The sequence below is a fragment of the Larus michahellis genome, chromosome Z, assembly GCF_964199755.1.
Source record: "Larus michahellis chromosome Z, bLarMic1.1, whole genome shotgun sequence".
In the NCBI taxonomy this organism is placed as follows: domain Eukaryota; kingdom Metazoa; phylum Chordata; class Aves; order Charadriiformes; family Laridae; genus Larus; species Larus michahellis.
This window is the reverse complement of record NC_133930.1, coordinates 21,197,480-21,220,391: the sequence shown is the minus strand read 5'-3', so window position 1 is coordinate 21,220,391 and position 22,912 is coordinate 21,197,480. Positions and strand designations below refer to the sequence as shown.

Here is a 22,912-nt window from a genome sequence, read left to right as displayed (position 1 = left end):
GCTCGGCAGCAGGAGCCCACAAATTGTGCTGCATGTCACGTCATATGTTTTGGCAAAGACAGATGGAGGCTAAATTTGCCTAGAAGCACTTTCCACGTTTGTTCCCTGATATGCAGCAAATAATGGATTTTTCTTAAATGATAGAACTAAGTTCAATATTGAGAGGTAAAATTAAAATAGACTGCCTGTAAATCAAGCATGTGGTGAGCATGAACATTAGACTGAAATTTTAGAGGTGGAAGCAAAAGAAGGTACCCTTTAGAACATATGCCCTTTAGAAGTGCGTGAGGCAGCGCTGACATTAACTTAATGGGCTTAATTTGCTTTGAGGATTTCTTATATTTGCCCATTAAGATGCTAATGTATTTTCCAATTTTATTTTTTCTCTTAATGACAATTCAGAAAATGCCATCATGTCTCTTATTACAAAAGAGACATGACAGAACACAGAAAAAACAATTTCTAGTGCATTGTAGCCATAGCTGCTAACTTAGTTCACTTGAGGTGCTAAAAGGAAAGAAAAAGCTAATAGCTTAAAGAAATGGAACAATTTTTTCCACAATGCTGTCCAGAATGACAACTGGTACTGGCATATCGAGTAAGTCCAGTTGCCAAATGCCATGTTGTAGTGAATGCTTATATTTTCAAAGCCTTAATTCTGAGTGTTATCTTGAATTGATGGTAGCATAGTCACTCTTTAAGGTTCTGCTTCAAAACAATCTCAACTGATACTTTGAAGAATTTAATTCAAGCCATGTATACTATAGGAAAAAACCCACATTTCATTTAATGGATGAACTCATGTTGCACATCTCAGTATCTGCTCTGGTCTTACCTGATGGCTACTGTTTCATTTCTATTGTCTTTTCACAGACACAATTCCCGATAACCATCTCCCATGTGTTACGGGCACAGACGAAGGACACATAATCAGTATTTCATCCTGTTGGCTTTAATTTGAAATTAACTTAATTTTCACGCCATTACAACCATATTGATTAGTTGTAAATTCTTAAAATAGTTCCTATGGAAATCCAGGAGTAAACACAGCACAATAGAGTTCTTAAAATCACAAATTGTCTTCTGTGCCCTAAGCCTCTGTTTCCTTCATAAAATAGGCAGCTTATGTACCTTCTGCCACATGATTCCTTCTCAAAGGTGATGATCAGCTTGAGCAGACTGATGAGTGGGAGCTGTTTAAATGACACCAGAGAAAAAAAGCAAGAGAAAAAGAGGAAAGAGAAGCATCTTTCGTTCTTAAGAAGATGTGTAACCATAGTCCTTTCCAATGGGGACACTAAAAAATATACATCTTACTATTTTTGAGAAATACTTTATTTTTTAAAGAGTGAGGGCAATCAAAGTTACTAGGATGCTGTCCTCCCTGCTCCCATAGGCCTCAGCCAAAAATGCAGGAAGAACTGATTCTGTAGGCCTTGACAGGCTTACAAAACACAGATAGTCTGAAAACTTAAATAATTCAAAGCTGTTCCTTCAGTCTTCTGTACCTCCTCAGGAAGCATCCCTGAATCTGAGACTTCAGCAATGTGGAATTCTCAAATTTTGAATTCCCGCACAAGAAAGCCCTCTACAGCAGTGCCTTCAGCAGTCACCAGACAAAGATAAAGATATTTCCAGATAAACACTTGAAGTTGGAACAGTGTTTTCAGGTGCAGAGGTGCAACTTAAAGTGAGTGTAAACAACTATACACAACGTTCTCTCTGCCTAGTCTTCAGACTTAGCAAACTTTCAAGTCTAGGGTTTTAACCTAGAATATAAAACTTCAGGCTTTTAGATCATGGTTTAAGTTCCTGCTGTTTCTGACCTAGCTGGAGACACTGCATTAGAAATATCCTGAGTATAAATAACTCTTTGACTCCAATGCAGTCATCATAAGTTTAGAAAGGTTGTATTTATAAAAACAGGTTTAACTTCAACTCAGAGGCATTTATTTTCCTGTCACTTCTATAGAACTCAACATACTGAGTTGAAGGCACTTGGAAAGATATTACAAACCCTTCACCCTCTCCTTTCTACCATAAGGTACCACTGCCACAAAGCTAACAACTTATGCGGACTAAACCACTAAGAGGAAAGGGGGCGTAACAGCTTCTAGAGAAACATAATGATGGAGAAGGCTAACAAACTTAAATGCCACAGGTGGTAGTATAAGAGAGGAATAATGCAGCCACTGACCAACATGCACCCAGCTACCGTAAGATACACGCTTCGCACTTGCAGCATTAGCTGCTCTCCTGAAGAAAAAAGCCTCCTGGAAAGGGCAGCTTCAAAATCTGGGCAGAGCTCCATAGGAGATATGCTGAGTCAAAGCATGTTTGATTTGCTGTTTCTGCTAGCAGCCAGATTTTCAGCACACATCCATTCTCCCTGAATAAAACCAGAAACTGTTAGTCCTTGTGAACTCCTGAAAATCTGTATCTGCAAAGGAGAATACTGTTCAGTGCTGTGACTCCTGACACTTCAGAGGAAACACATTCAGAGACTGACCTGAAATTGAAGCGAAATACTCTTCAATTATTTTATCAAGGTTTTTAAACATTTACACTAACTGCTGATAAAGTTGATAGACGATAGATGATACAAAAAATGACCAAATGGTAAAAAACTATTAAGGACTTGTCAATTTTGTAGGTCAGTGTGAACCGTCTGCCAAGCTAGGGTCATTTAAGCAGCATCTGTTGAAGTATGTGTGAAACACAGAGAACACAGAGAACGCAGGTTAGTTCAACATACCCTTGAAGGCAGCAATTCTGAAGTGAGTGAACAGTTTTAGGACTTGAGCACTGGTAGTGTATTCTCAGCTTCACCCTCTGGATGAGACTGAACATAAATACATCACTGGGTGTACATACAGCAGAACTATCAGAAGTCACAATTCAAGACTTCTCATGCCAAAAGTTTTTGAATCTCAAAAACCCCACTCTATTTAGGATACAAGTTTTGTTTTTGGTGTCATTTGCAATTGTTACCTTTTTTTATTTTAATTAAGGAAGGTAAGATATGAACGTTTCCTGAAGTGTCTGCAATATGGTTGAAATTTATTGGACCTTCAAGTGATTTAGCTAAGCTTTTAGAGAAAACCCTTTCTCAGTCTCACAGAGTGGTGGACAAATGCTTGTCTACTAAACTGTTACATATATTGATGCAAATAGGTTTAGATAAAATTACAGATATTGATTTTTTTTTTAATGTAAAATGTTAACAGTCAAATTAGATATAGAATTTCTCACAGCTGAATAGATTCATGGTGACCCAGGCATGGCACCTAGAAATATGACTATCCATCGGTTGCCGTAAAGGAGAAATGTCAGCCAGACCTTAGACTGAAAAAAATACCTTTCAATATGAGCACAACTGCTTCAAACTAACTGCTTTTAAAGAATCATCCCAACACATTTTAAACCAAACTCCTTTATCCAAATCTAAAAGGCACCTGTAGATTCATTGTCCTGACTGCAGTGCAGTTTCTAGATCAAGCCTTGAAGCCGATGTGATTTGAGCTTGGATTTGGCATATTGTGCACATATACAAAATGACACCGCTGCCTTCAGAGGCATATTTATCACAGAGAAAAGCATTTTAAACCCCACAAAGGCTTAAAAGCTCCTGCTTCCTCCCCCCATATCTTTCACAAATGCACAGACACACGCACATAGCCATACGTGCTTTTTCGCAGTATTGGTAATTGCAAGTTTTCTTTAACTACTCTCACGTTCAGGAGCAAGCTGTAGTTTTGTAATTACAATCAAAATTGGAGCATGGACTAATAAAAATCAATTATTATCTGAATAAAACAGAGGAAGAGCAGCAGGGCAGCAACTGGGCTTACAAAATTAAAAATAAAAATAACAAGCAAATCTATGTCTTATCCTCACAAGTGAGGCACTCTGCCTCTCTGCCAGCCCTTTCATCATGCAGATGACTGCTCAGTAGCTCTCGGCACGTAATATCACAATCCCTCCTGTCCACCAAATTTCTGTAGTAGCTACCAACTGCTTGTACAGCTTCTAGATAAAAATGAGGGAAAAAATATTTCAAAAACCTATTTAAGAACTCCATAGCTTTTACACATTTTCTTGTTTCACTTTACAGAGCCTTTTTTTTTAATTGGTATGTAGCCAAGTTACTTTTCACCAGGAGACAAAGAGCGCCAACCATATTAGATCTAGGAGGCTGGAAAACAAACAGGTGGGAAAATTAATAATAAGTACTCATATTTGCACTTGCTATAAAGAAACCTTTGTGTTGGAGGAAGCTAGATAATACACGGCATGCCATCTGGTTTGCCCAGAGATGGGGCACTGAGATCTGCAGAATACAGCTGCTCCTGGACAGCTATTATCACCCAGTTAACCCAGTGCTTGAATAGAATCAGCCCATGGACAGCTGATTGTTGCTCAGCCCAACAGCAGCTGAGGCAAAGCAAGAAAAGTGCTTCAGCTGGCATGCACAGGAAGCAGTGGTGTTGGCAGCCACAGCTGCAGGTTCAGTTGGAAGGCTGCGTGTACTCCTTGATTCCCTATTTCTGCTGCAGCATCTATGAATAACACTTTCAGCTACCTCCTGTTAGGTAGGAGATTGTGTCTCACGCTGTTGAACTGAGCAGTACTCACAAATGTGTAACACCAAGCACTCAGCACGATGCCTCCAGCACCATGCTGTATAGAATGGGCAGAACATCCCTTTGGCGTAACAAGTCACGGTGAGCAAAGGTGTCTTCCTCTTTGAGTATCAAGCAGAGACTCCCCTCAGATACGTTCAATTGTCCAAAAGCTAGTTGTCTGGTCTATACTACTCATGTAATCTTACCAATTCTCTAGTAAATGACAAAAGGTGCTCATAAGAGCAATTCAGTGTGGAGTCATATAGATAACTGACAGAGAGGATAAGGTGGGACCCATTCTGGAGTTGTCCCTTTCCCCTGGAGGAGTGTGAGTGACTACCTCCCTAGCATTTACACAGGAAATGTTAGGCAACACAAGACCCCATTTGTTGTAGAGCAGAATCAACCTAAGGTTCTCAGTTCTTATTTTCAGAGTTGTGAATGATCAGGCTCAGCATACACAGTCCAAGAAAAACTCCAGGTGTATACAGGGAAGGTGGTCCATGGGTTCAGTGACACTTACTACCACAATAATAAGTAGAAGAGTGTGAAAAAGTTTTTCTTTCTCAGGGATTCTGAGGCTGGGCAACAATTCCCATTAGAAACAGGCATCACAGCATCATTGCCTTTTACTTCAAGTGTGAAACATGTTTCTGACCTTGCCTGTCCTGAAAGAAGTACACAGTAGTGCGTAACTTAAAATAAATATTAAAAAAAAAAAAAAGGCAAAGGAATATACTGAACAAATCACACAAACTCTGAAAAAAATCCTCTCTCATACACAGTTCTACCATGGGAACAGCATGGAAGAGAGCATGTGGAGCATACAAGACAAATGCTATTCATATCACTGAGAGCACTGCTAGGAGGCTCTCCGATATTAAAATAACTTGTAAAGGAAGAGATCACTGAGATTAACTCTAGCTTTCCTTTTAGGTCAGCTTTACGTAAAAAAGCCTTAGATTGTTTGGATCCTGACTGACCCATAGCTGATTGAAATGATACACTTTTATGGACACATCTTGACATTCGCGTAATACAAGATAATATGAGTACAAGCCGTTTTTTGGTTCTGCTATTCAAATGAAGTTTGCTCATTGTTTTTACTCTTGAGGGACAAGAATGACAGCATAATGTATAACCAGCTATAGTTACAAGCAACATGATAAAAAATTAAATTGGAAGAGAGCCCCTACACATGTTATCTCATTTTTTTCTATGAAATACAGAAAGATTTTCTGGTATCTTAACAATTACTCTCCACACTGCCACATTGCTGATTTTAGTAGTATGAATAACACACATTCACCAAAATCACAGAAAACACAATGGTTACAGTGAATTATATGCAATACATTTTAAAGTATTAATTTTATTTCCAAAAAAAACCCCACTCACTGTGTATTTGGGTATGTGAATGCTTGGGCACTGTATTTGGAAATACGTTTGCCAAAATAATTTACGCTGTCACAGCAGGTGAATGATATAAAATATTCTCTGTGCTATTTAAATATCAGTTGCAAGTTTTACTTACCAGTCCTGCACAGCATTGAAAGATTCCTCATTTGTGATGTCATACATTAAAATGAAGCCCATTGCACCCCGGTAGTAAGCTGTAGTAATTGTTCTGTATCTCTCCTGACCTGCTGTGTCCTGAAACAATAACAAAAAAAAATTTACATGTTGCAAATAAATTGAAAAATGATAATTTTTTTTTTTTAATAAGAAGACAACTCTGACAACAGTTATTGTACAACCCTGCAATCCTACTCATAAAACTAATCAAGGGGGGAAAAAATGGATAACAACTGGAAAAAGGAGAAATCTGCACTGGATCGTAATGGGACAGGCACATCCATTCTGTCATGAGGGGAGAATGGAGAGACGCAGAAAGGCATGGCCCTCTGCCAGGTCATATATCACAAGGCATTCACTGACTCATGTCATTCAATCTGAGAGTTGGGTAAAAACCTTGTCTCCTGCTCCTCCCCAGTTTGACAGAGAGATATCCTGCATAAAATGCTGGGACAAAACAGCATCCTGAAGATCTTCATTATAAGATCAAGATGGTTCCTGAAGTCCAGAAACATCCTGACCAAAAAGGCAACGTCTAATGCTTCTGTTCTTGTGAGTTTAAGCCATTGGTGTTCATGTCAACTTTAGAACCAATACAGATCTGTGCTGACAAAAGCTGGAGGGCAGTACTTTTAAAATAAGGACTATTTCTGATTAAAAAAAAAAGTTTGCTATCAGGTCCTTACCTCAAACCAGTTTTCTCCCTCATTCTCTGTATCTCATTCAATTGCTTTTAAAGTAAGAAATGTAAGTCTTCCTTTCTCCTCCTGCTTGCCTTAATTATTTCCATTAAAAATTTTTCAGGGCATGGACTACGTGCTACTACATTTATATGCAATGTCTAGCATAACCACCCTGGACTGTACTAAGATTGTGAGACAACAGCAATAGCTAAAATACAGCAAATACATAACTATCTCCCATTCCAGCATACCTATTTAGTATCTTAAACATTAAAAGCTTTAGATGAGACATACATAACATTTCAGTGCAACCATGTTACTGCCTAACAGATCATCTGCGCATACTAAATTTTAACAAACTTTGAAACTTAATTGCATTATTTCAGATTTTTTGCATGGATAAGAAATAGTTTAGTTTACAATATAGACACATTTATTTAATCTGCCTTCCTACAGAGACAAGAATAACCGGTGATAAACAAAGTTTTATTTGGTGTATTTTCTGAAATGGTTCCTGGGCTAGTAGTACTGCTTTGTGAACAACAGAAATGTAGATTAAGTGAACCTCCTTCTGTACAGATATATCATTCATCTCCTAAACTAATAAAGTAAAAAAAAGAGGTTCTACATACATCAGAAACCACTTACAGAATAAAAAACATAACCAAGACAATTACTGAAACCAAACGAGGTCTTAGGTAAAATATATGGATTCTGATAATTCTGGATTACAGCTGCTACTGCTTTGATGTAGTTCCAGTGACCCAAAACGGAAAGCTAATGTAGAAGTTAGACTCTAACAGGTCTCTCAGGAAGTTAGGTTATGTCTTTGTGAGAAAGGCCAGACAGACCTTAACTTTTTGTGCTTATACTCTGAGCTGGCTAAGCCTATACCAACTGTGGTCTGGAGGCTGGATAGCTGCATTAACAGAACTGCTCCCAAATTTTCTGGTGATATTACCGAATATTAAGGGATTAAGACTCTTGCGCTAAACCTGTGCATATTCTGATACTCAGATAGTCTGTCAATAAGATGAAAGTATCATCGAAATATTGAGTAAAATAATTTATTAGCAGAAGAAAATTATTTGTCATTATTTAAAACCATTTATTTCTATTTCTTTAATGGAATAAGATTTACTCTCACATGTTTTGCTGGCCTCATTTATTTGATTCGATATTAGAGAAAAGACCTGGGAGGGACAGAAGGAAAATATGGCCTATAGCAAACACACAGCCTTTCTGTACAGAAGAGATACAATTTTCAAACAAGTTTTGTCAGTGCCTATCTGCTTGTTTGTCAGTCAGAGACATGCATGGTTGGAAATATGACGGCATGACAAGTAGGAGTCCACTGCTACCGAAGCAAATCTTATTCTGCTGTGGGTGATTTCCACTGAAGCCTGTCTGCAGATAAGAGTGGACAGCCCTAGGAATAAAACCATAAGCCAGTGAGGCTTCCTATCCAAGACACCAACTATTTTCTGAGCAGTGTTGAAGATAGCTAGTGTGGGCTTAGGCACTGTTGATTACAGGGAACAAAAAGTGTGTGTAAAGGAAGACAAATCAAGATAAAAGTTCTTAAATAATTTTACATAAAGAGAAATGAAGCTGCAGATGAAGATCCAAACACTAATTTTGTGATAGGAGATGCTCTTCTGGACCTAAGCATTTGGTTTGGGTCAATCTGGGAAGGAACCAGGGTTGCTCTCAATACAGGCATCTAATATGTGCTTGTAGATAATGCTATGTTAATGTGATGATAAAAAAGAAGATCTTCTAACGTGGTATTTCAGCACATGGTATACACGGATGACCATGAATAAAGTGGTGTTTCTTAGTTTCAAACATCAATAATCACATTCCTGTTAGTATTATTTGCTATTCACTTGCTATATGAAGCAACTAAAATTTTAATTGCCCTGATGTACAAATTATGCAGTAGAGTGTTCATGATCATGTAAGAAATGAATCCAAATATCTGTAAGCAATGTTGTCAAAATTGTATTCTACACCTTCACAAGCATCTCTATTTTATTCTGACTAGAATATATTCATAAATGTCCTAAAGACAACTCCTTTCGTACACCTGTTATGGAACTCAAATACCTTTTATCAGGAGAAATAGCAGATTAGAAACATCAAATACTTTAATATTAAATATTATATTTTATTCTAATGATTTAATTTATTTGAAACAGATAATGCAACAATGTAAGTGACCTTTCTCTCTGTTTATTAGCTTTTATTCTTATGGAAGAACCGAGCAAAAAGAACTAATTTCCATATTTCATCATATTTATATCTGTAAATCACTATAATTTTATCCTCAGGTACTGTTTTGTACTTGTACTTGAAGAAAACCTTTTCCAATTCAGGTATTATTACTGGCTGCTGCTATGTTATCTTAGTCTTTTTTACAAGACCATGGAATTACTCTGATTAGCATCTTTTTAGGTTTAAATTCTGGGATGTAACATCTGTATTTTGCACTGACTGATGTTTATTTCTAAAGAAACTAAATAAAATAAGCCTCAGGAAGAATAAAATTTGACCTATTATTGACTGGCATTTTAACCAAGGTAGTTCATTTCCATCTTTGACGGGCAGAAAACAAGACACACAGATCGTCTTGGGGGCGTTTTCATTCATGTAAGTAATGTTGGCTAAGGACAACTGACTGTTCATTAAAGAAATAGAGTGGAAAAGCAGAAGGGAATGAATGACAGTGAGAGAATGCTCTAAGAAAAGTTCCATGCAGAGAAGACATAAAGAGGTATTTTACAAATCTTAGTCAAAACAAAACAAAAAGGGTCTCAGCAGATGCAAGAAATATTTTCAAATATTATATTAACTTTAATAAATTCTGGATTTAATAAAGTTCCCACAATTCCATTAGCTTCTGGTTAGGTGATCTTATCTAAGTGAATCTTTTTTAATAGGCACCAGATTTTAGATATGAAATCACAGCATGATAAGGTTTACTGGACACAGTCCTTTAGAAATGATCCAGTTTCTAAGCACTGCATACAGCATGCTGGCTAATAGCCCATGGCCATGAGCATTTTTTCTTAATTATTTTTTTCACCTATAATTGAAATTAGATCTTTGCAAACATTTTTATGCTCCAGATTCTGATATGTAAAAGTTCATCGTACAAAAACTCATTGCTTTTTGCCAGAAATTTATTAGCTGAAAGGATCAGTAAAGCTTTTCCATTAGTAAAGATCTTGAATAGGGCATGTATACCTATAGGCAGTGAAAGAGGAATGGCAGAGGTATAGATTGAGTGCAAAATATCTGTTTCTGGGTCAGGGTGAAGATGGCAATGTGGTATATATTTGGCCAACTCTCTTTTATCATATCTGTAGCAAATGGTATGGAGATAGATAATTCTAGATTACCTTGGCTGTTCGTTTGAGTTAAAGTTGTGAATTTGATAGTACGATAAAGCTAAAAGTGAAGAGATGTTGTTTTTACAGTAATCACATGAACAAGCTTTTGTCCTGTGCTTCTCCCTTGAAACCACCCTTTAATAATAATGTTATGGGAAATTTCCTACAGATTCTCATTATTACTGTGTAACTGCCACAACACTGAAGGCCTTAGTGTATGGGGAATGCTCCAGCTGCTGACAACAATGATCCGAGAGGAACAGACAGATATAAAGTAATAGCCATCTGTGCAAGTAGAAACAGGAACAGCAAGCTAGCTGACTCTAGAAGAACCTGTATTCCACATGAAGTTAAGAGTTTATGGGGCTGGAAAGTCTCAAAACACAAAACAGAGCAACCAAGGTTCTCATAGGAGTCTTGAAAATAGTAACTATTTAGGTTTGCAAAGTACAGTTAGCTGAGTTAACTTAGCAGAAGTAAATCCCCCTTACTGTCAAGTACCTGCTAAGCTAGACTTCATCCAGAATGTGCCACACCAGTTTAGACTATACCAATTGTTTTGAGCAATATGTTAAATCAGGCCTTTGAATTCATTTGCTGAGTGTGTGCTGTCCCTCCCACTCTTGCTTAGCACTCCCCTACTGACAGGAACATTATTTTATGTAAATAACTTCCAAGTGGAGTTGCTCATTATTAATGCAGACAGTTTTGAAGGTGAAAGCAAACAGCATTTGGCAGCAAGAACTTCTAATGAGTCTGTCAAGAAGGAATTCAGTCTGCAAACACAAACTTCTTTTGTAGCACACTTGAGTGACTCTGTGCCTCTGCATTTCTGTCCTGTATGCTAAACATACAAATATCTTTTTAGATCCACTTCCCCACATTACGAGTTTTACTCATATCACAATACATCTTGTATCATGTGCCACAAAACTGGCAGCAGCAGAGGAGGATTTCTTGGATGGTGTCTATATCTCTGCTGCAGGTCCACAGCATTTGAAGATAAGGCAAACAGAAAGCTAAAATCAGAAATATGAATTGGGTGAATTCTCACTCTGCAGGTCAAAATTTTCTGTTAAGGTAAACAAAATTGGCACAGCAATCAGGAACTGCTTGATGAGTTTCGTGTTTCTTTCCTGCTGTTGCTTCACAAAGGTTATTTATATACTCCATCAAAGTGACTCTCTATGTCTCCAATTTCTCCTATTGATACATAAAAGGACTGGAGGCAATAAGTGAATGAAAATCTAAACTGGCTCTTTTCAGAGCAGCACAAAAGATGTCCCTGATCTTTCCACAGGGATCCCTGGGGTCTAGGGGAAGAAAGGATAAAACCAGAGGTATGAGAAACAAAAAAACCCAACCCACTAAGAGAGCTAGCTGTTCAGGGAGGGTCAAGGGACAACCTCTGCAAAAATTCTCTTGAAATGGGAGGCAAACAGGCATAAACCCACTTGAAGCTTACTGCTAACCACCCAGGAAGAGCACCCACAGCAGAGCCACTGGGCAGGGCACAAAGAAAGAGGACAGGAAGAAAAGCTGCTAGAACAGGAGGAGCTGACTATTCTGGCAGCACCGTTTCTCAACAAACAGCACTTCCAACAGAAAGTGTTAGGCACACAGAAACACAGACATATGAACATTTACAACTAGGAATGGAAAACACAGTTCAAAACAGTTTCTTTAGCTAATGTATGCACAAAAGATGTAATACTGCATATTGCCAACTCAATCTTTGCTTACATACCTATCTTTTTTCAGTCTTCTCATGGCTTTGATTTCCCTGGAATTCTTTTCTTTTATATACATATGTGTGTACACATATATGTGCGTGTGTGCATGTGTTTCTAGAAATATACATACATATATGTATACCAAAAAAACATTTGGAGCACAGCAAAGCCAGCTACTCAGCTTGCCAGTACCCATCTGCTAGACCTATATACTAGTCCCTAGAAGTCACCCCAAAATCACAGCTGACAGTTCATTCATCATATGGGAGGGATGTGGGAGCATGGCAGGACCAGCTGGAAATAGTTGGGGCCAGAGCGGTGGGGAGCAACATTATTCCAAATGCAGCTAGTAAAAAACGGCCTGGGAGGGTTGTCCTGGCAGGCAGAAAGTGGGGCAGAGCTTGCATTAGAGAGATAATTTGGCTCCTAGAAAGTCCAAGTTGGGGTTGCAAAAGTACTTTACTTCCAGATTTGCTTTATCTCAGTCCATCCATGCAGCTGGTGACTGTGCCTGAAGTTCGTTTCCGTTTGAATCTTCTGGTTTTCCTCTTTCCTGTTCTTTCTTGTCTCTCCTCCTTTATTTTGAGATTTGTACAAAAAGTTCATTCTCTGCAGTTCAGTAGTATCACTGCCTCCTTTCAAGCCCAGCCTAGTTTGACCTCAGCTGCCATAGGCTCCGGACACAAGTTTTGAGCCCACTGCCGTTTCAGTGCATGCCTCCCTCTGCCACGAGCTGCAGCTTTCCCTCCTCCTCCTGTCTTCACTTTGGTTACTGAGGTGAGGATCAATTCCTCTTGTCCTTCCTCCCCATCTTTAGACATACTTTATAAACCACCTGTCAGATCAGTAGGACCTGGCATTCTCTTCAGAAGTAAACCAGATTAATTGAAGTACCACTTTACATTTTAACTAAGCTTCATCTTAGGTATTAAGAATTTATATTTCTGGAAACGCTCAGGTTTTGCTTTCAAGATCTTTTTTTTTTCTTATTTTATGAAAAGTGTTGCAGAATCAAACACTAAGTACAGTTGCCAAAAAGCTATAATGGAAATAATACATTTACAAAATCTAATTTCACTTCATGTAATAATGCAAGTATTTTTTAATGAGTAAAAATAAAAGGCAAATGAATGTTGCAGCCCAGCCGGCAGCTACAGTTAGGGAAAAATCAGGTGAATAACTCTCTATTTGTATTATTTTTAAATACTAGTAAATCAGACTGTAAAAATTTCCTCATACTTTTCAGAAAAAAAATGAAGCAAACAGAGAGCCATTCTGAAAAAATAGGTATATACATAAAAAAAAAAGATAAGGACGTTTGTTCTACAGGCAGCTGTTATCATACAGGTAGCAGCAGTTATTTTGTTTTTAAAGCTCCCGCTCCCAGAGTCCTGTGATTGTACAAGAACAGCAATTTTTTTTTAATCTTGTTTAAATCTTTGTAGTCAGAGACCAAAAATGTGTCCCAATGCATAATGAAAAAACAAAAGGCATTTCATATGGACTCAAACTGCTGTATTAAGAACAAAATTTTTACTAAAACTAAAATAATTTTGGAATGCTGACATCTGGCACTGAATTCTGGGAAAGCTTGAGAGAATCGGTACAACCTTTTGAGTGAACGGCACACAAAGGAATATTAGATCTATAACGTTACAAGGAATGGTAATCTTAGAAACCTGACACCATGGACAATATTCAGACTTGACCGAAAGTCTTCTTAAGCTCCAGGAGTGTACTTGGTAACGTAGACGCTAAACAAACAGTGCCCATTATACTTACCGTGGGATGGCGACAGGTTGCAACAGAGTCAATCCTAATGCTGTGAGACTTATGGCTATTAGGAAAATAAGAAGCAGAGCTGTTTCACCCATAGTTGAAGCAGGCACTAAACAGTCCTTCAGTCCTTGTCTCACTTGGCTTTGGTGACTGCTACAGGTATTTGCAACTTGCCATTATTTCAAACTGTCTCTTCCATCCACAAAGCACTTGTTATCCTAAAAATAGTTGTTTTCTTGCCCTGTGATAAATTTGGGGTGTTTTTGTTTTGTTGAGGCTTTTTTGATGTGTGGGGTGTTGGATTTTTGTTTTGTTTAGGTTTCATTTTTGGTGGGTTTTTTTTACAACTATACTAAAGTTTTTACAATTTTGTCTGATCTTCTACCATTTTTAAAGGCATTTGCCTTTCATTTAGCAGAGAGAGAAAAAACCACTGAGCTATAAGTTCAGGGACTTAAGAGTCAAGCCAACTATTATCACAAAAACAGAGAACAATGGTGAAGTATATTGGAATGCCAGAGTACCTTCTCCCTCTTCCCATTTCTGTACTTTGATTATATACTTATAAATCTTTTGGATTAACTACTTCTCTCTAGAACTTGTTATTCATCAAAAACGAATAATAAGCTTTCAGCTTTCTCTCTCCCCTGTCATTCTGTCCTATTCTGCATCTTGAAGACAGCTTTCTCTATTAATATTCATCACTCATATTTAATTAACTTGCCCTTATTACTCAGGATGAATTGGGATCCATGGGTAGAGAAAAGTTTGACCAGCCATTTTGATAATACTGCTATGTTAGTGGCTCATTGCTCTGAACAAATTTGCATAATACTATCATCATATTACAATACGATGCAAATCCTTGTCCACTGATTAGCTAACAGTACCACTTAGCTATTGAGAGCTATGAACATAATTCTTTCCTCATGACAACACCGAGCTTAGCACATTTTTGTTCTGGGCCTTTTTTAGATGCACAGTTTTGTAACTCTCCCGGTCTAGGAGAAAAACAAATTAGTGTTACAAAGGACCTTTTAAAGCCATAAACCAAGCACTCTTGCCAGAAACTCTCTCTCCACTTATGCTTTTCCTTGTGTTTCCTTGTGTTTAAATCTGCAGGGAAGTTTCTCTCATTTGGAACAAATTACAGGAATGTTCCTATTAAATAACTCTTTCCCAGGAGTAAAAGAATGTATTTCTGTGCAGAATATTAAGTTTACAAAACACGTTTAAAGGCTCATTAGAATAACTATCAACTTATGCTTTTTACATAAAAATGTTTTAAATCTCAATTACCTGTAAAAAGGAAAAGTGACAATCTGCAACATGGAACAAGCCACATTTTACATATTTTAAGCAAGTAACTATAAATGCAATATTTCTGGAAGAGTTCAGCCATGGCTGAAGTTCAATCTGATTCAGAACTTCATGAGGGCCGGTAAAAGGCACAGCTTAGTGCTTTAGAAAACCTGCAGAATAAAAGTATTGGACTGCAGTGTGGTCTGTGCTAAAACAGTTTCCTCCTGCCTTGTCAACATAATGCTTCTTTAGAGCTGTCTGGAAGATTCCTTGTGCAGTATCTGTAGGTAACTTCTGTCTCCTCTTTCTACGACTGTGGTAGACACTGTCTTCTAGGGCAGATATTAAAGATACCTAATGAAATTCTAGTAGCTCGTTGTATACCATACCTTAGGCAGGTATTTTAAGATTCTAAGGCTTAGTTGAAAAAGCCCTGGTCCTTTCTGGAAAACTTCACCAGTGATGTATCAAAAGCACAGAATGCCACCATCTTTTCTCCACTAGCAATGCAGACCCTTCATGCCTTTCAGGGAGTCATTCCCTTCCCTGACGCAGAATTACTGAGAGCTGTTTTTGCAGGACAGTTTCCATCAAACTCTGCTTTCTTCCACTTTTAACTCCTTTGCCCTCTAACAGTCTGTCATTATCAAACACTCCCTTAATATGTGACTGTGTGTGAGATCTTTGATTTCCCCATCATCTTAGTTTTTAATTTTTTTTGGGCCTGATCACAGTGATTAGTAATTTAGCTTTACAATGATGGGTATTTTACCCAGCAGTGTGGTCTGCTGGCCAGAATCACTAAAGAACAACATTGTTCCAGGTCAGTTCTTCTGTCATCTTCAACACGTTCAGATGAACCTGATCAAAATGTTTCTTTGTTAAAGGGAAAGATGGAGGGAGGACAGGTGGCACAGGACAGATTATGTCAGCCATCAGGTGCTGGAAGGTTTTTTTACAGCATGGGAGTCCACCGCTGCACCCAGACAGCTTGTGACACAAAGGTGATTTGTGAAAGACCAAGAATTTGGCTCCAAGAGTTTTAGACTTTGCATGACTTCTCTAGTTCTTGCAAAGCTGATCTTTATTTAACAACTCATACAAGACCCTGGAAAATCTATTTTTCTGGCTTTTAATCATTTTAGTTTCCTTTTGGAAAAATTAAGAGGACACGCCCTCTATAACAAAAAGATACCTTTGTCATCAATACGCTGCTGGAATTATCTACACCTAGATAGGATTTGTCTATTAATTTGTCTTTAAACTGTATTGAAGAGACCAAGAAAAAAAGATGTAATTCTTACATAACACCGACAGCACTGATACAATCTCTTCACAAAGGAAAGAAAGGTTAAAGATGCCAAATTGAAACAAGAATATAATCTACTATATAATTTGGAGTGGGTTTTCATCTGGAAAATATATTATTTAAACTAAAGGTGTTTCTCTTGCTTGTCACTAAACACCTCTGCACTATGGCTTCATATCAAAAGGATATACCAAGAACACTTCAATGTCCTGGTCGTTGATGAGAGAAATGTAATTTAAGGGAGCACAGGTTATTCTGCAAGGAATATTTATTTACCCTGAAAATGTCTCAGCAGCTGACATAGTTTAATGCACATCAACCAATCATGACCTTTATGTTGTTCCAGTTTAAGACCATATTATTAGAGTTGTAAAAACAAGTTAAATATGTCAGGTGTGATTAATCTATGAACCTTACATTATTTCAAGTACAGTACCCTTATCCTTGCCTTCTCTTCTTGGGGAGCTCTGGCATAAAGTGGATAATTAAATTAGATTTTAGCTAAATTGATGTTTAGATTGGCCCCTGGTCTCGTCTCTTTTAGCTCAGACTGGTTGAGAGCTATGTGATTAGCATATGCATAATCATATTTAGCAATTCTAATGACTTCATTGTAATTTTAAACTCAAACTTTTGAGAAAAACAGTCTCACCAGAAAGCATAATTGCCAGATGGAACGGGACGGAATGGGACGGAACGGGATGGAGTAGAATAGAATAGAATAGAAGTATTTCAGTTGGAAGGAGCCTACAGTGATCATCTAGTCCAACTGCCTGACCACTCCAGGGCTGACCAAAAGTTAAAGGATATTATAGAGGGCAATGTTCAAATGCCTCTTAAACACTGACAGGCTCAGGGCATTAACCACCTCTCTAGGAAGCCTGTTCCAGGGTTTGCACACTCTCTCAGTAAAGCAATGCTTCCCAATTTCCAGTCTAAACCTTCCCTGCCACAGCTTTGAACCATTCCCATGTGTCCTGTCACTGTATCCCAGGGAGAAGAGCTCAGCAGCTCCCTCTCCACATCCCCTGCTCAGGAAGCTGGAGAGAACAACATGGTTGCCCCTCAGCCTCCTTGTCTCCAAACTAGACACTTGAATTACATTACCCAAACAAAACAGGGCCTTTTAGAATCTAAGCAGATAGATTTCCCAGTTTTCTGAGGAACTCACAGACTTTCTGATTTTACAGTGCTGGTTTTATTTTCCTTTGACTTACTTTTTAAGCAAGTGAAACAGTGGATTATGGGATCACGTAACATGAAATTTTCAAGCAGACTACAGTTAGAGGATAAAGTCTTCTTGGTTCTGTAGTTGTAATAGTTACATTATCTCAACACAAGGAAAAAATTATTTACTTTGAGGGTAACAGAGCACAGGAACAGGCTGCCCAGAGAGGTGGTGCAGTCTCTGTCTCTGGAGACATTCAAAACCCACCTGGACGCGTTCCTGTGCAACCTGCTCTGGGTGACCCTGCCCTGGAGGGGGGTTGGACTAGATGATCTCCAGAGGTCCCTTCCAACCCAGACCATTCTGTGATTCTGTAATTATATTCATGCTTGTTTTTCTTTTAAGTAACAAAATATATGTTTAAAGACAGAAAACCTAGATCACATATTTAGTAAATTAATTAACTTTTTAGGAAGATCCCAAACCATTTATGTTGACCAAGTATCAGTCCTGGGCCAAAGCAAGAACCAAAGAAAAATGGAATGAAAAGATTTTGACCTGTTAAGGTAGGAGGCCTGATTGAAATGGACCTTTCTTTCCGAAAACATTCTGTATTTCTTATATGTATTACCAGGCAGAATGATTGCCATAGGTTATTTGAAAAGTTTTGAATGCAAATATTTCAATAAAATAAAACACGCTGTTATAAATAATTCTAAAGGTAGGATTTAGATCACATACGTTGTGCTATAGTTAGTGTTATTCTTCATCTGTGATTTTCAAACTACAGGTATTTTTCCAGTAATCAGAGTTATTCTGTCTTAATGCATCATAAAGGAATAGGAAATTACAGTCTAATGGAAGCAGAAAAATGACCAGCTGTGAAATCTGCAGCAACGTAATTATAATCAGAGATACATTAAAGCACTAGCTACTACAAAACCAGACACTGGGCTTACACACAGTCAAAGAACAGTCTAAAACCAAATTGAGTGTAAACTACTTTCAAAGGGCTTCACTGCCTACAGTGCAGCACTGACTACATTGATGCAGTAGATGTTTGGTGACAACAATTCTGCTTTAATTTATACACTGTGCTATTTCTTCTCTAATTTAAGAATTCAGTAAAATTAAGACGCAGCTTCCTTGAAGGCACCATATTGTACTACATCTCTATCCCAGTCTTCTAACTGTCACATAACAGTGGTTTTATAGTAGTAGTAGGGTTCATTAATTTGTAAACAAGATAGTCACATAGGTGCATGTTTCTGTGTGTATACACAAATTTATAAATATATATAAATTTAATATATATATGTACATAATATATATGTATATAACATAAGTAAAACACATATATTCCACTATTCCTATTGTGATATAAAGATTGTTTTTAAACTTGCCCTAAGTATTATGTCTTTATGTCACGGATGAAGAACGCAAATTTTTCACATTGAAAATTTGTCTGAGAATTCTGACTGACCTCATCAAAGCACAAGAAGAAAATATACCCATTCATAATTGTTCCCATATACATTTACATTTCATTAATTATAAAAAAAAGAGTTACTTTACAGAAGAGTTAAAAGCAGTAGTATGAATCAGAAATGAAAGCGTACTAAGATACTTTAATTATTTCAGATTCATATATTATTTACAAAAGAAAATAAAATATAAACTTAAATGTAAATGATAGTCAATCAAATGAATATTTTTAATTACAGATTAGACTAAATTAATTTCATAAGCCAAGTTAAGAAACCCCTTAATAGAGCAGCTGTTAAGTATACAGCAGAGTTAACATAATTCACTTTCCTTAACTGTGCCTCTCCAGGCCTCTTTCTCTGCAAACGACACCTTTTTGGGTGGATGTGTATTTTTCCTGCATGCAATCTTCGCCCGTGGCTGCTGCAACCTGAACAGAAACCTCAGTAATCTTTTCACTGAATGTAACATTGACCAGCATATTAACTGGAAATTGCATTACTAGACACTCAACCATGTGTTCTTTGATCCAAGATAAAAATTGAAGATTATTTCTACCCTGATTTGATTAAGTTGTGGGACATATTCTCTCATTATGCAGACATAACTGAATTATCATCCATCAGCTGACAAAATGCTACTGTGACTGACAAGACAGAGTGACAGCCAAAGAGGAGACTTGAATAAAGAAAGATCAAAGTGGGAACTAACCCCAGAAAGGAGTTTTTTCTAATATAGTTTCTAATATACTGGGGGGGGGGGGATGGGGGACTGAATTCTGGTCATTTCATATATAAGCAAGCTCAAAGACTGCTGCTTCGAGGAAGTAAGAAAGAGAAGGATGATCTTCCAGAGTTGTTTACTAGTCATCTCCATGTAGGCTCCCAGGGGTTTGTGTTTCATCCCACAGCACACAGCTCAAAGAGAAGTTGTTGATTTTCCTAAATCTAAGTGATGCTAACAGGGTGGGGAGGGAGAGGGAAAAGCCCTTTCCAAACATCTCCCACCACAAACAGGAATTTTAGAAGATTACAGAACTCATTACTTAAACCTGGAAATTATACTCAGTTCTAGAAGCATTGACGTGTACTTTGGGCTTCAAAGTCACCTTTACTGATGAGCAGAGGCAACAAATGACTGTGGGAAACATATGATTTTTCTGCCATTTTTTCCCTTTTAATTTTCAGTATGATGAAAACGTGATCTGTATGACACACAATTTTGGCTAAAATGGATGTACTGCAATCCTTTGTTTTGTACTACATTTTTGTTGATGCCAAGTACCATCAATGTTACCGACACTGCAGGAACTTACATGTTCTCCGAACTTACAAAAATCAAATTTCTCTTCTGTGCCTATAGCGGAGTTTCTGAGTACTTGAGGCACTCAGACTTCAAAACTGTGAATGATGACAGCTCCAGAGGACAGCATTAGGTGTTCAACAAGGCTGAGGAAGTAATTGACACCGAAGAAATAGCAATGATTATTAGGATTTGAAATCTAAAAGGAAGGAGGCCCAATTCCATACTTAGTTACACAAAATAATTAAACAAGCATATATAGCTCAACAAAATCCAGAGTGATGCAAACCAAACTGAAGATCTAACTTCCCAAATGAAAGAATTAAAATTGTGAGTCATTTATTCCTACTGACATTGGATTCACCATAACACTAACCATTTTATATAATGCAGTGTTGTATTTAGGTGTTTCTGTGTTTTAATAATATTAACTTCCAAGTACTTCCTGAAGAAAAATTATGTGGGTTTTGGTTGTTTTTTTTTGAAGTGTCTATTTCAGTGTGAGACCTTTCCCAAAGCAGATATACCAGGAGCAAAACCAACTCAAGTATTTACTAGAAAAAATTACACAAACTGTTGACTCATCACCAAATACTATACAGTACAAGTTCAAGTGGTTCCAGTGTGGATGATTCATAATGAAGTATGACATGTACTTGACAATGTAATATAGGGAAATGGTAGATTCAATCAATAACTAGTTAATACTTTTATATGACAAATTTAAGCACAAAACACTCAATTTAGTCACTTCATATACCCAAGCATGATCTTAATCTCACAGCACAATTTAACTGAAATTGGAGCAAAATTACTAACCACGAAAATGATTCTCTGCTCTCAGATCTTTTATTAGATTTACCATATGCTTATCTAAAATAGAAAAACTGGAATGTCAGAGTCACCCTGTATTTTCTCAGAACATGCTGTGAATTAACAAGTCTTTGGAAAAACTGCTGAGAATAATTTGTTATCTATTCCAATAATGTTTAGCAGAAAAGTGTATAGGAACAAATCTATTTTTTTTAGACCATAATATTTTCATTTTTTTGGAATTATCAAAATAAGTCCCTCCTTCAAAAAAAAAAAAACAACAAAAGCAAGCATACCGGTTCAAACATAAAATTGTAATTCTATTTTTATATAGCATAAGTTATATAGGATAATTCTGCTATCAGCAGAAGAGGAATCTGTTACACATCTTGCTGCTGAGGCTTCCCTGTTCAGCTCCAGTGCAGCATCTTAGGCTTTCAGCTCTGGAGGAAGCTTCCCTGTTCAGTCTCAGTATCTGTTGTCCAAGCTGGCAGCCACCACTCACATATGACAACCCAGTAGTTGTCCGTTTGGGTACCAGCAGTTGGATACTGCAGCTCTGATTGTATACCATATGTCACTGCCCCAAGCGGGAAAAGCTATGGAGTGCACATCAGAGTGTGACCAACTTCTGCTTACCAGGTATGGTAGTTCATCCATTCGTTCATCCACACTACTATATTTCCATCTGATTCTCTCCTGCGTCTGCTTCCACTGTGCATGGGGCAGGTCGCATAGCTCAGCCCCAAGACCTTTAGCCCTTTTCCACTGAAGTTCTCTGCCACACTGCTTACAGTGAGCCACTGACCTCTTGTAATCAACTATTACAAATTGCCCCCTGTTACGCCTCTGGTCACTACTACAGTGAGCTGCTCAGAGCAAGAGCTGGGCAAGCCTCTGGAAAACAGGAAGAACACTGTGGGCACTGCTGCAAATAAAGAGCAATAATAAAACTATGATTCAGGTGTTTTCTATGCAAAGGTGTGTATCATGGGTAATATGAAATGGTGCTCTGAAACTAATGTAATTGTGAATTGCATACTGTTCCCAACACCTGCCGAATGCTCTCAGAAGGCAATCCATAAATTACATTAACATAAGTAAGGCCATTGGGACTACACAGTCATATGTAGTTGAACACAGATGAGATGGCCTTATTTGAAGAAGATAATTCAGCTTAGCCCAAATTTTCCATTCCCCACATTTAATATGAGCTGTGGGTATAGCTAATACCTATTTGGATATTAAAAGATATTTTCGCATGATTTGTGGTAATTTACTTGTTAATACTTATGGTATTTGCTATTATCCAGTTTTTGTAGAAGGTGTTCCAGTCCTGTGTGGTGTGGAACATTTGATCCAGCAAAACACATACACACAATCTTTAACACAGTGTTTAGAGAGTCCTCTGTTAGTAGAATTATTCAGATGCTGAAAGGCAAAATAAGCCCCAGCTTCATTACTCTTGTCTAAAATGAATTATAATGGCTCGGTTGGAGTCATCTCTTCTATACGAAATTTTGACTCCTAGAATCATTTGGCAATTGAAAAAATGTCAGAAAAGACTGGGATGAAGTAGTTTACTTTTCTCAAAACAGCATTAATAATTCTTATCCTGGATTGCAGGACTGGTTCAAAAGACTGACTGAGATTAGAATCCTTCTGACCCTGAAATGACTCAGTTTAAGAACTTTGACCAAGGAGACAAACTTTGAATTAAGTCCTTAAGGCAGAAAGATTGAT

At 37.6% G+C, this 22,912-nt stretch overlaps 1 protein-coding gene across 1 annotated transcript in view; it reads right to left on the bottom strand.

The window, feature by feature from the left end:
• The window catches only part of RAB3C (RAB3C, member RAS oncogene family), a 126,655-nt gene that overhangs the window by 53,701 nt on the left and 50,042 nt on the right, over positions 1 to 22,912 (bottom strand). The window contains exon 3 of the mRNA XM_074569925.1: positions 6,160 to 6,278. Within this exon, the coding sequence (XP_074426026.1) occupies positions 6,160 to 6,278 (119 nt within the window). The remainder of the gene's footprint in view (positions 1 to 6,159; positions 6,279 to 22,912) is intronic.